Source organism: Sebastes umbrosus, chromosome 21, assembly GCF_015220745.1.
Source record: "Sebastes umbrosus isolate fSebUmb1 chromosome 21, fSebUmb1.pri, whole genome shotgun sequence".
Lineage (NCBI taxonomy): Eukaryota > Metazoa > Chordata > Actinopteri > Perciformes > Sebastidae > Sebastes > Sebastes umbrosus.
In genome coordinates, this window is record NC_051289.1 from 6,981,146 (window position 1) to 6,995,318 (window position 14,173).

Sequence of the window (14,173 nt, forward strand, 5' to 3'; positions counted from 1 at the left end):
AAGGTAACACACCGGAAGTTACGCCGTTGGTTGGCGCGAATAAGGAACAATAACAACAACAAAGCGGATCTTCTTAATTTAATCAAGCTATTATCATTAAATTATTAGCTATATATGTATATTTATTTCTTTAAACGCTGTGGGAACATCTCGTTTATGATAATATGAACACTAATAATCTGAAATATTGTTTATCTTTATAACTTTGGCTTGTTTTAATGTTAGTTAGCTAGATAACCAGTGAGTCAGCTAACAGGCTCTCTCTGAAACTGACAGTAGCGTTAAATAAACTGCTTTATCTCAAGTAGTTTCTTATTGACAAGCCATACTAACGTTAAGATAGTTCCCAATGACTAGTTAGAGTTCATATTAATTACTGTCAGAGTAGAAAAAGCCTCTTTATTCTTCTGACAGTCCATCAAAGAGGAGGAAGGTAAGTCTCCATCAGTTTAACGTTTATTAACATTGACGCCACTATTTTCAAGTTAGTAGCTATTAGTATACCATTATATACCTATAACGTACCAATCTGTAGCCTGTTTAGTATTAAAAACACGTTTAGTCACATAGCATATTCTGCTGACTCAGAGGCTAACATTTACTGCTAAGGCCATCTAATGCCATTATAACTAACATTAAGTCTCTCCACTGGTCCTTATTCAAGGCAAGGCAGCTTTATTACAGCACATTTAAGCAACAGGGCAATTCAAAATGCTTTACATAAACATTCAAGAACATTGCGACAAAGTGCAAAAGAACATTAAGACATACTTAAAACAGTTATAAAAACATTAAAGATTAGAAGAAAAAAAAAAACAAGATAAAAATAAAACCTAGGATAGAGGCTAAAATAGAATATAACACAAGAGTTAAAGCTCTAGTGCAGTATCAGATCATTATCTGGTTTAATAAAAGGCAGCAGCAAACAGGAAAGTTTTAAGCTTTGATTTAAAAGAAAGGTTTCTGGGAGCTTGTTCCAAATATTTGGTTAATAAAAACTGAATGCTGCTTCTGCATGTTTAGTTCTGACTCTGGGGACACTAAGCAGACCTGATCCAGATGACCTGAGAGGTCTGGATGGTTCAGAACATAGCAGAAGATCAGAAATGTATTTTGGCCCTAAACCATTTAGTGCTTTGTAAACCAGCAGCAGTATTTTGAAATCAATTCTCTGGAAGAGACAGGGAGCCAGTGTAGAGACCTCAGAACTGGACTGATGTGATCCACTTTCTAGGTCTTAGTGAGGACTCTAGCAGGTTCTGAATCAGCTGCAGCTGTCTGATCGATTTTTTAGGAAGACCAGTAAAGACGCCGTTACAGTAGTCAAGTCGGCTGAAGATAAATGCATGGACTAGTTTTTCCAAATCCTGCTGAGACATCAGTCCTCTAATTCTTCTTATATTCTTCAGGTGATAGAAGGCTGTCTTTGTAATTGTCTTAATATGGCTGTTAAAGCTCAGGTCAGAGTCCATGACTACACCAAGCTTTCTGGCTTGGTCCGAGCTTTTTAACATTACAGATTGTAGGTGAGCACTAACCTTTAATCTTTCCTTTTTGGCTCCAAAAACTACAACCTCAGTTTTGTCTTTGTTCAGCTGAAGAAAATTCTGGCACATCCAATTATTGACATTCAGCATTGATATTCAGTTACAGGTTGAACATGTCCAAAGGAGACACGGAAGGCTTCATTGTGAAGTTTGTGGAAAGTAATGGACTAAAAACAGAGTATGCTGTCAAGGCTTATGAGGTAAAGTCCAATTATCAAATCTTGTATTGATATTTACATTTTTGCCACTGCTCTACTGTCAGTGGATGATGATGATTGTCTCATGTTTACACACACAGGCCATCTTGGAGCTGCAGTCTGACAAGTATTTGAAAACCATCGATGAAGATGCTGTTTTACAGATGGACCAGAAGGACAAGTCTCTGTTTGTCTTCAGCAGCTTCACCACCCCGGCCTTTTTGCACTGCAAAAAGGTCTAACTCAATATTTGATACAAACAACGAAACCTGGATCCTAAAATTCATAATCATGTAGAGTAATTCTTCTCTCTCTCACTCTTTGTTATTTGTCCTGTAGCTTGGCTGCCGAGTGGTGAGTCCACTGGTGGTGTTGTACTGCCTGCAGCAGCAGCATTGTGTCCCCAAAGCAGAGATGCCCGTCTATAACATGACCATGGCTGACATCACTATTTCTTGCACCAGCCTGGATAAAGCAACACGGGTTAGTTCACTGCGTCTGATGCTTTGCAGATTGTTGCTCCTTTTAGTCTGGTAAATGCCAATTACATAAGTGAAGATATGAATGAGTGAGACATTAAACATTCAGCAATGATCAGCCCAATTAAATTAAACAAAACATCAAGGATCAAGGAATCAGAGAATCACCCCTTTTTAAAGGCTCAGGCAGGTTGGTAATGTTAGCATATAGGTGTCTGTCTAAGCTGCCTGTTTTAGGGGATTAGAAGTACATGTATTAACAAATATAATTACATAATTTTAGGGAACACAGACTAGAGCTAGTTGAAAATAGGAAACCACAAATTACAACATGTTAACGAATGCAGCCTTTATCATTGTTATGAAATAGCAGGGCACAATCAAAGTACTATACAGTGTGTGCATAATATTGTTTGCACCTAATAGTGAAAGTCTGAAAAAGGCCAATTCATATGAAAGGAGCTCATCCTAATGGTTCATTGATGTACATCCCAAAATACATACAAAAACTGTGAGAGTGCACAGTTAATCTTCTCCATAAGAGTTGGGGAAGCACAGCAGAGTGTCTTCTAAAGTGTTCTATGTGTTTGTTTCTGTCTGTCTCTACAGACAGAGGTGATGGATCTGGTGCAACTCATGGGTGGACGGGTCTATCTTGATCTAAATGTCTCTGTCACACACTTGATAGCCGGAGAGGTGGGCAGCAAGAAATACCTGGTAGCTTCCAGCCTGGGTAAACCCATCCTGCTGCCCACATGGGTCAACACCTGCTGGGAGAAATCTCAGGACAGGTATGTACCCTCATTAAAACTGACATTTCTGTTCTAACATCTACAGTAGAAAGATACATACTGATTTTTTTATGATGTTGTCCAAATAAACTCCTTCATGCACTGTTTATTGAAAAAATCTTGAAGGTTCATCAAATTATACATTGTGAATATTTGATGATTATACTAATGATTATGACACACTTTAGATGAAATTAACACCTCGCTCTGCCTCCCACAGTCTTTTCAGATATACAGATCTACCCATTGAGGACTATGTGTGTCCTGTGCTGCGTGGCTGCACTGTTTGTGTGACCGGCCTCTCCAGCACAGAGCGTAAAGAGGTGCAGCGGCTCTGTGATCAGCATGGAGCCAACTACACTGGTCAGCTCAAAATGAATGAGTGCACACACCTCATTGTCAGTGAGCCAACCGGTAAGTCATCAGCAGTTTCAGCACAATGGGTTGCAAGATTCATTGTAGAACATTTACAAGAATCACTATAGCTATAGTCTTGGGTGTGCTACCGTTGTGGCTACCAGTATCATTTGTAAGTATTTGTATCTGTTTGCAGGTCAGAAGTACGAGTGTGCAAGGAAGTGGAATGTGTATTGCGTGTCTCTGCACTGGCTGTTTGACAGCATAGAAAAGGGCTTCTGTCAAGACGAGAGCAGGTACACTGTGGAGCGTAACTCAAAGACCAGTCGACCGCACACTTCCACCCCCACTGGCACCAACAAGAAGGAGGGTGAGCCACAGACTGAGTGCAGTTATTTGTTGTTTACTGTATTTAAAATGTGTTTTCAGAGTGTTAGTCTGTAATGTGTTATAATGAAGAATCATGTTTTTTTTTTTTACCTCCAGAGGGTCCATCTCTGTTGGGCTTGAGCCACATCTCTGTGAATGCTAGCATGACAATAAATGACACAGCTCTCACCAACGGCACCATCAGCCGCCTGGAAGCTCCAGACACCATAGATACTCTGGATCTCACCGTCTGCCCAGCTGATGATATACTGGATGGTTGTAAGGTAAACAAAAGAATATTTCTTTTCACTTAGATTGGAGATTTATTTTTCCACAATGTTGTTGTAATTTCTTGATAATGTGAAAGGCAAAGTTGAGGCTTTATTTTAAACTTTGTTAAATGTTGTGCAGCTGTATCTGTGTGGCCTGCCAGGGAAGAAACTGGAGAAGCTGCGGCGTCTCGTGAACGCTGCAGGAGGTCTGCGCTTCAACCAGCCCAGTGAGGAACTCACACATGTGGTCATGGGAGAGCTGGACCAGGACCTCAAGAACTTTCTCTTCAAAGCAACACACAGGTCTGAACAGCAAAGATTATTACTTTACATTGTATTTATTGCATCCTCACTTATTGTACATTTTCAACCCTTGTGCCACACTTTAAATGGTGTTATGTCTGTATTGTACTTCTCAGACCTCATGTAGTAACAGTGCAGTGGCTGCTGGACAGTTTCAACAAAGGCAGTCTCCTCCCAGAAGCGAGTTACCTCCACCCTGACTGTCTGCCTCCGGCTCCGGCTGCTGTATCTGTGGCTGCCCGTCACACACCCGCCTCCCGGCACTCAGCTGGTCCCCCTGTGGCCAGTCCCAGCACCCCCAGGCACACGAGAGCAGAGGAAGATCTGCTCTCTCAGTACATGGATGATGACCCTACTGTAGGTAAGTAACTGTTGTTGAAGAATTAGCTTTGTTTAATTGGACACCATTAAGAGATATTACAGGATATAGTTCTATATATTGCAGCTAATCTCATTTTCCTTTTACCCTCTAGTGGACATGCCCCCACCAGCAGAGGTCAACAGCAGGAAGTCCATCAGTACATTTGCTGAACCCTGGGCACCAAACCACACCAGAGGACCAAAGCCAGACTCAACCCTGCAGGAAGCCAGCAAGGCAGGCCTGTTTTCCGGGAAATGTTTCCTTCTTGTGGGCTTTGGCGCTGAGTCGGAGGCCCAGCTCTCGCTACTGGTGACAGAAAATGGAGGCAGGATGCTGATGGGCCGTACACGTGTGGTGGCAGACTATGCAGTGGTCCCACTGTTGGGCTGTTCAGTGGAGGCCACAGTGGATGAGGTGGTCACTGATACCTGGCTGGTAAGATCATTATATCTGTGTTGGGAGGAGGGTGTAGCATTGTTGGTGATTTCAGCACCATCTGTTGATTTGTCAGCTGGTCGGACAAAGGGGCAAATATTTAGTTTTTATTAATCGTCTTTTAATAAAGGGTTTCTGTGTGTTGCTTGTCTCTTTTTTGAGGCAGCACCCTCAATTTTTGAGCCGAAAACAATTAGTTAATTAATGGATTGACAGAAAATCAACAAGTTTTGATAATCAAATTAATTGTTTAGGTAAATTGTCAGGCAAAAATGCAAAACATTGTCTGGTTCCAGCTTCTCAAATATGAGGATTTGCTGTTTTTTATGCTGTCAAATTGAATAGAGCTGTAACAATTAATCGATTAATCAATCAAATAATCGACAGATTAACAGATAATGAAAATAATCGTTAGTTGCAGCCTTAAAATTGAATATCTTTGAGTTTAGGTTGGACAAAATAAGGCATTTTGAAGACTGTGATTGGCATTTTTCACAATTTTATTTACGTTTTATAGAATAAACAATTAATGAATCAATAAAATATTGTCAGATCTCTATCAGTTTAGTGTCGTATGAAAGTAATTTGTAAGTTTAATGCAGGTCTGCTTTGCTCTTGTTAATTTTCAGGCCATGTGTGTGGAGAAGGAGTGTGTTCTGCAGCTGTCCTCCAACCCTCTGTTCACACCAGTTCCTGTGATGGACGAACGTTTTCCTCTCAAAGATTGCGTTCTGTCTGTCAGCCAGTTCACCGGAGCAGAGAGGGAGTCTTTGGTGGAGCTGGCCAAGCACCTCGGAGCCAAGTACGGTTACATTGCAGTCTGACCACACATGCTGTTTTACTTTAGGCTGCACGGTATAAACATTAAGAGTTGCAGGAGTGTTTGGTGTTTACCTTTTCTAAATTGATTTGGATGATGTGTAGTTTGGTCTAAGGCAAAGGCAAATGTATTTATATAGCACAATTCATAGACTTAAAGGGAGAATGAGTAGGAGTTTCCTAAAAAGCAATGTATAGACTCATACAAAAATAATCCCTCTCAATCATCACTTATGACCCACTAGAAGTGAACGGCTGTGTCTGTATCTGCAGAGACTCTGCCCTCTGCCTGTATTTTCTTAGTTTGCTGTGTTCAGGACGTTTCTGGGCGTCAACATCTATAAAAACATACCTGTATATTGTACTTGTAGTGTAATAGCAGTTGTTTTGTGTTCAGGAAACAAATATCAAAAAGAGGAATTTCCATTGTTCATTTTTCTCGCTGTAGGAGGTCCTGGGCTGTGAGGTTATACCACAGCTAAATAAGTGTTCTCTCTCTCCTGCATACTTTTATTACCCTCATGTGTCCTGCCTGCTCATTGTGCGAACTACTTGTCTTAAATCCTCTCATCTCTCCCTCCTGCAGTGTCCAGGATTACTTTGTGCGCTTGGCCAACCAGAAGAAAGGGATGCTGGCCAGCTCTCATCTGGTGCTGCAGAGCCCCGACGGCACAAAGTACCAGGCGGCAAAGAAGTGGGGGCTTCCAGCCGTCACCATGCGCTGGATACTAGAGTCTGCTCGGACCGGCCAGAGGGCAGAGGAGGGACGCTTTCTAGTCGACCTGCCACCCTCGCCAGGTTAGATTAAAGCCTTTAAGTGGATGTAAATGCATGTTTTATTTGCATTGGCTGGGTGTAGAACATGATGGACGGCAAAATAATTATAGTAAATTACCAATGAGTGGTTTGTTTTATATTTATTTTTAAGTTATCTGAGAGATTATTTGAAAATTTAAATAAAATTGATCTCCAAGGGAATTCTGCGACGCATTTTTGACTGAATTAATGAATATTTTGGCTATATCCGTTGTTGTTGTTGGGTGTGATTCGGTAGTGCATTTTAGTTTGTGTCTGATTTTCATTGTTTCCTGTGACAATGACTTTATTTTCTTCTTCTACAGAGAGGGATGACGAGAGTTTTGTCGGCGGTTCCCAGAAGCCTTCCATGCCTCCACCAGCACGCTCATCTCCAGAGATCCCTCTGCTGGGTCTCCAGAGCGGTAAGGCCGTCACCCCGCTGGATTTGGGTCGCTTCCGGAGCAAAGTGTTCCGCTCCGTGTTGGACGAGAAGAAGCCCAAAGAGGGTTTCAGCACCCCCAAACAAAACCAGGAGGGCGGCAGAAGGAACCCCCTTCAGAAGGAAGCCTCCCTGCAGCTGGACACTCCCTCCCGTTTCCTCAACAGAGACCAGCTGTTCAGACCCTCCTTCAATGTTAAGGTTGGGATCCAACAGAATCTAGTGCTATGATTATGATTTTTTTGCTTTGCTTTTGTTTTTCATGCACTGGTCAATTTTGAGATTTTGGTCTATTTTGCTTCCATAACATGTTTTCATACAAAGACATCCAACATACACATTTAGGTTTTTATTTTACTACTTTGTCTTTTTGTGTCTGTAGATTTATTTTAAATTCACCCAAAGCATCAGATAGATAGATAGCATTAGATTTTGCCTTATTTACATATTTAAACATCTCTTGCAAAATGTATGTCATTTTACAATACATATCTTTAAAGGCCGTTTTCTCAAAATTAGTTTTTATGCCTCTGCGCCGGCGACAGTCGTGGCCGGAGGAAGGGTTTGTTCATATATCCTTCATAGCCTGATTTATAGAACATTTTTATTCCTAAAAAACGGCAAAAACGTGTCATTTGCATATTTAAACATAAAATTTCAGAAAACTTGTAATGCAAAAAATAATTGTCTTAATGTAAGTAATCAACGGGGGAAGTTTGGTGATGATAGCTATTAGTTAAAACTTTGACTCTATTCCCCTGTAGTGTATCCTTTTAATTGTGCACTGACATTTGATAGATCATCCTATTAACACATAGACTGTTACTTTTATTAAGGATGCACTAGGAGCACTGGAGACTCCAGGAGGAAGATCCAAACCAGGAGAGAGACCGGAGACTCCACTGACTGAAGTCATCAACAGGAACCTGAAGGTGGCTCTCGCCAATAGCGCCTCAGATATGCAAGCCATGTCTGCTAGCCCCCAATTTACCAAGACGACTGAGAAGGAGGTAAACTGAATTACATAAAAATACACTTTAATCTCAGAATCACTTAGTATGTCAAATACAATGATGCTAATGGAGGATCTCTTTTAATTCCAGAAACCTTTACTGTCATTTAGTACAGGAAAACCTCATTTATAGTACAAGGGAACATGTGATAGAGTAGTCTATATATCATGTCTATATCACTCGACATTTTAACAAAAATATTATCAAATTTGTTTTTAAGGTCCCAGAAAAAGAAGCCAGCCCTCTGACTGGTGTTGTCGTCTGTGTGGGAAAGAAACTGAGCAAAATGCAGAGTGAACTGAATGCCATCGCTGCCTCGCTTGGAGCTGACTTCAGGTATTCAACACATTTTAATTAAAGGATGGTTTATAACATTTTAACAGTCATAAAACAATCCCAGTGTGCCTGTATGTACAGTAAATGAGTTACCGGTTGCTGTAATCATTCTTTTACATTTTTATTGTAGTAAATATGGATGCAAATAGTACAAACATCTCTTTATCAACTTGTTTTTAGGTGGGCTTGTGACGATACAGTGACACACTACATCTACCAGGGCCGTGTCGGGGACAACACCCGGGAATACAGAGGAGTGAAGGAGAGAGGACTGCATGTGGTCTCCCAGTACTGGCTGCAGGCTGTACGTCTACCAGTAGCAAATATCAACTACTTGTTTTTTACTCTTAAATGCACAGGAATATATTAACACATCTTTGTAGAGTAGTTAATATCTTTGCACTTTTAAATGAATTGGGGCCGGAACTAATGATTTTTTTCAGTATTTCAATATTTGTGGTGACATTGGTTATACAAGCTTGAAAAGAAAGTATGTCTTCAGGAAGATGCATAAAGTGATATTAAGATGCACTTTGGGATCTTATTTTCATGGCTGCTTTGTACCTCCTGTTCCATTCAGCATTCACTTAGCACATTTCACTTGGGGGGAATAATTATCATCTCATCAACAGCAGCAGAATATTAAATCAAAAACAGCTTTGATATGGTTATTTTGAAGACTGACGGGAGTTCAGCTATGTTTCCCCTCATCATTCAATTACTTCTTGTGGCTAATAAACTTCTGTGTCGTCTTGTGCAGTGTGCTGAGGAGCAGAAGCATGTCTCCGAGTCTCTGTATCCTTTCACCTACAACCCCAAGATGAGTCTAACCCTCAGCCAGGTGCCCAACAGCACCCAGAGGTCTCCACCTTTTACACGAACCCAACTCAAAGACATCACTGAGGTAAAGGACGACAAGGTGTGTCTAAATATATAAATTCACCTCCAAGATTCAGGGAGACATTAGATACTGTTCTGCAGGAATCAGTATGTTATTATTGGTAACGTCTAATGAAGAGGTACCTCATAAATGCAGGCGGTGTCTCATGTTGTTGTCTTTCTGTTTGTCTGTTTAATTATTTGTCCCTCAGTGTGAACACACAGAGGAAGCCACAACATTACGCCGTGTTAGCGATGGAAGCGTAGATCAAGAAGAGATGAATGATAGAAGTGGTGGGTGTCTTTTTCCAGCTTTCATTTATGTCCACAAAGCTTCTGCACGTTTAATGAACTCGAGGATTCATGTGGGTGTTTATGTCTCGTCTCCAGGTATTTCAGAGACTCTAGAAATGAGAGAGAACCTGCAAAGACAACTCCAGGAGATCATGTCGGCCACCAAGCTGACGACAGGGAGGCGTACCTCAGTCAGGCTCAGCAGGATGGGATCGGGAGGGGCCGACTCGAGCCCCCACACACCTGACGGGAGCCGGGTCGGACGCTGCGGGAGCAGACGTACTCTGGAAGCTCTGAGGTAAGGAAGCCATGTGGTGAGAAGAGGGGTAAGTTATGGGGTTCACACACATCCTCATCCAAATAAATTCCCCTCATTCTGTCCTGATTTCAGGGTTCCCAGAGAAGCGGCTCTGGACATAAACACAGAGCCGTCTCAGAGTGAACAGATAGTTTGGGATGACCCTACAGCCAGAGAGGAGAGGGCCAAGCTGGCTGATAATTTACAGTGGCCTGGTAGCCCCTCACAATACTCTGAGCCCCTCGCACCTCCTCCTCCTGCAGAAAACGGCGCTCAGTTCAGGGACTCCATGACGGACTCTGAGCTGGTGGAGATGGGTAAGAGTTCAATTAAAAATAGCTGGTGCAACCCAATTCTATAGAGAACTCTAAAGTTAGTCAGATGTTTATTTACCTGTATCCGAAAAGAGTAATTTCACCATAAACATATCCAACTGGAAAGATGTGGTTTCTGACATACCGTAAGCTCAGTTTTAACTAATGAATTTGACTTTCACTGTAATCACTGTATCCTCTCCCAGCTGCTTGTGACGTCATCGACCAGCACATGGGCCAGAGAGTCACAACGGCTCCAACAGAGGAGCGAGAAAACGACATCCTCACTCCTAAAGCCCCCAGCATCGCCTTCCCTCTGGCCAACCCCCCGGTAGCACCGGAGCCACAGGTGAAGATTCATACTTACATTAACAACAGGAAGTTTTAATGTAACTGTAAAACACACTCTATAGCTTCTCTTTCAAACAAGCTACTGGTGCTAAAAGGTTCTTTCTTCCTCTCAGGAGGAGCGTGAGGAAGAAAAGCAGCCACCCAGATTCCAGCTGTCCTCCCTCAGCCCTCAGGAACGCATTGATTACAGTCACCTCATAGAGGAGCTTGGTGAGTCTTCCACCTAATTAGGGCTCTAAACAGTATTTCATCACGCTGCAGTAAAAAAATAACCACAACACATCACAGGCCTGAAGTCAGAGGAGCTAATCCCTGATGACTAAACAGGAGGATCTGCCTCCAGGGTCTGGAAATATTTCCTCCTGCAGATGTTTCCTGTTGTGAGCTCAGCAGTATTCTCAAATAAACCACCACGACTACCATCAGAAGTTGAACCATTAGTGGAAATTATACGGTATATTCAACTAAGATGCAGCATTTACAAGACAAACATTAAGTATAAAGGGACAGATTGATGCATAAAACAGTCCATGAGATTAAATTCTTTCTTCAAAATTGTGTTTAATTCTGCCTCTAAAGGTGAAAGTGATGTTTCACTCACAACAGCTCATAGTGAGTCAGCAGGTAGGGATGAATGTCTTGCTTAAGGGCACTTTGACAGCTGTTCATACATTTATATAATGCTCTTTTATTATCAGGTCTGTAAATATAACTCCTGATTAGGTACAGAATATTTTATCTTTATCTTTATTTAGTTCTTTCTTTCCTTTCTGTTTCTGTATTGTAGGCGGTGTCGTCCTGGACAAGCAGTCTTTTGACCCCAGCTGCTCCCACATCATCGTAGGGACTCCTCTGCGCAACGAGAAGTACCTGGCAGCGATGGCGGCGGGCAAATGGATCCTGCACCGCTCGTACCTGGAGGCCTGTCGCTCTGTGGATCGCTTCATCCAGGTCAGGGTCTGAAGGTTTCTGTTTTACAGTCTCTGAACCCCAGGCAGTTTCAGGGTGTTTTTTGCTCACGTTTTTCACTGCAAGATATACTGTAAGTCCTGCACCTTTATGGAAACATCACAATCATGTTGAGAAGTAGAGAGAACAGTTATAATGCCATAAATCATTAAAAAATTGCGAGTTGAATTTCTTTGATAATTTATTTTACGAAAAAATTAATCTATATATATACAAGCTCTGTGTAAACAGCCCGCAGTTCAGTTAAAGTTTCACTAAATCTTTATCATGTGACTGTTGGTCTCAGCCAAATCAGTCATGGCTTCCCAGTTGCGCTGAGGAGCACAGAATTTAATGATTTTCACAGGATCTAATTAGTGCTAACGGTTTATTTTTGGCAACATTTTAAATGAAACATGTAGAATAAGCAACACCAGCCAACTACATTTTTAGCATATAGAATAGACATACAGTTTTGCCATTGGCTACAAAACCATATTTTATTAGTTCACTCAGAGGATTTTAAAGATTTCTAAAGTTCATTCTCATATCTTTCGATCACAAAATGGTCCATTGTTATTTTTTTATGCTGAAAATATTTAATATTTCATTATGTGTGTGTTCCAGGAGGATGAGTACGAGTGGGGCAGTAGCTCCATTCTGGATGCGTTGCCCTCCATCACCTCCCAGCAGAGGAGACTGGCGTTGGCGGCCATGCGCTGGAGAAAAACCCTGCAGCGACGCTCTGAGCAAGAGGTACTTACAGGCACACATACACACAGTTAACAGAACAGTCCTAATTACTGCCATTTGTATTGTATTATCTACTACTTGAGTGTTCAAGTATGCTAAATATTCTTTTTGTGTTTGTCAGGGAGCCTTCAGTGGATGGACGGTGATGCTGAACATCGACCAGAACAGAGAATCAGGCTTCAGGCGGTTACTGCAGTCTGGCAGAGCCAAGGTTGCTGCTTGTTTATTTGTTGTGTTAAATCCAACTTAATTTGTCCTTTTACTCAACACTAATGCAGCTTTCAAATCAGACAAACAGCACTTTCTATAATGAATTATAAACATACTAATAATGCGTTACAATCTGCTTCTAGCACTGTATAACTGCTGGTCACTGGACATTTTGCTTGCGTTGTTCTTGCATAGATTTAATGGTATTTTAAAACTCATTACAAACTAAATCTAATTACACACTCATTACTTGAAGCCTGACAAGATGGGTTTTCATGTGACATGTCGTCCCGTGATTCTCGCTTGATTTCGTGAGAATCCAGCTGCTGTGCGAGGTAACAGTGGCCCTGTAGAGATTCTCTGTCCAACAAATACATTGCAAATTGGGGAGCGTCTCTCCTAGTATGCTCACAGGGTGTCCCCCAGGGACGGGTTTAGCCTCGGTGGTAAGCCACCCAATTCTTGACAGATCTCGCCTTGTGATTTGTTTAGTTGTTAATTAGGAGATGACTCCTAAACCACAATCATTAAATATGACATTTGCTGACCTTTGATTCAGACGAGGTGACTCACCTCCGCTATAAAACCCTGAAACAACTACTGTAGTACTTTGCCAGTTCCCCTACCTCTCAGCCATATTTTCCACAAAAGGTTGACATGTTTTTTTCTGTGAACATATTGAAGTCATTAGTTCTCACCTGTAATTTCTGTCTCTCTCCAGGTGCTGCCGAGTCCCTCCCCGTCCTTGTACAAGGAGGCAACTCACCTTTTTGCAGACTTCAGCCGGCTGAAGCCCGGAGACTTCAGAGTCGACGTGTCGGCGGCTTCCTCCCAAGGAGTCACATGCTTGAAGCCAGAGTACATCGCAGACTACCTCATGCAGGTTAGTGGAGCTTTTGATATCACTGGACAAACCTCATATTGTCGTGAATAACAAAATCTTAGATCAATTTGTGGTAATGTTTATGTAAATGTATTGTGTCCACAAAGTGAAGCAGGGTAATGGCTTTGTAAAAATGGACCCCAACAAACGTTAAAAATATGCACGGTAGTCAAAAGCGAGAGACAAATGCTTTTTTATCCCGTTTGAATTGAGCCACATTTGATGTTTGTTAATTTAAATCATAATTTTGCAAGTCATGAAAGTCTAGACAGAGAGACTTCGCCTCTCTATTAAGTTAAACTCAGTATATTCAGTGTTAAAGGTGTGCTTTTTTTCTCACTGACACAGGAGCCGACCCCGCCTATCGAGCTGTACTACCTGGCTGAAGCTCCCTCTGAAGAAGCTCCAGGCACTCCGTCACGTAAGCGCAAAGCAGCAGCCGAGACCTCCAGGCTGAAGAAAACACGTCTCAACTGAAATGTCACCCCCTACCTAAATATTATCACTAAAACATTCCCATATCTGTGAAAATGATTGTAAATAAGATTTGTTTTGTATCTATGATATTAAAAAATAAAGTGTAGCATTTGTTTTGGTCACTCTTGCATCTTAAATCAAGTGCATTGCAGTCTGTGCAGTGCACCGGGGGACTGTAGCTGTGATGGATGACTCAATGAAGGGCTGGAGAAAGTGTCGAGTCACGTTTTGTAATTGGGTGCAATGATGT

At 41.7% G+C, this 14,173-nt stretch overlaps 1 protein-coding gene and 1 long non-coding RNA gene across 3 annotated transcripts in view; one reads left to right on the plus strand and one right to left on the minus strand.

Moving 5' to 3' along the window:
- On the plus strand, positions 1-14,045 carry topbp1 (DNA topoisomerase II binding protein 1). 2 transcript variants are annotated; one of them, XM_037756769.1, is made up of 28 exons: positions 1-433; positions 1,648-1,747; positions 1,846-1,980; positions 2,084-2,227; positions 2,833-3,014; positions 3,235-3,428; positions 3,568-3,741; positions 3,858-4,024; positions 4,152-4,315; positions 4,432-4,676; positions 4,789-5,111; positions 5,741-5,913; positions 6,517-6,728; positions 7,052-7,368; positions 8,004-8,177; positions 8,401-8,516; positions 8,697-8,820; positions 9,277-9,435; positions 9,608-9,689; positions 9,786-9,987; positions 10,081-10,304; positions 10,508-10,650; positions 10,766-10,862; positions 11,440-11,603; positions 12,228-12,356; positions 12,475-12,564; positions 13,285-13,446; positions 13,795-14,045. In XM_037756769.1, exons 2-28 carry the CDS (start codon positions 1,661-1,663, stop codon positions 13,921-13,923), a joined length of 4,512 nt encoding a protein of 1,503 aa, XP_037612697.1. In that variant the 5' UTR covers positions 1-433; positions 1,648-1,660; the 3' UTR covers positions 13,924-14,045. The 2 variants fall into 2 exon arrangements, with proteins under 2 accessions (XP_037612697.1, XP_037612698.1); XM_037756770.1 differs by having other exon boundaries at positions 9,277-9,420.
- Positions 6,083-14,173, minus strand: part of LOC119480484 — a 23,607-nt gene continuing 15,516 nt past the window's right edge. Inside the window, exons 2-3 of the long non-coding RNA XR_005204941.1 lie at positions 7,526-7,533; positions 6,083-6,206 (exon numbers count right to left, since the gene is read on the minus strand). This is a non-coding gene — a long non-coding RNA (uncharacterized LOC119480484). The remainder of the gene's footprint in view (positions 6,207-7,525; positions 7,534-14,173) is intronic.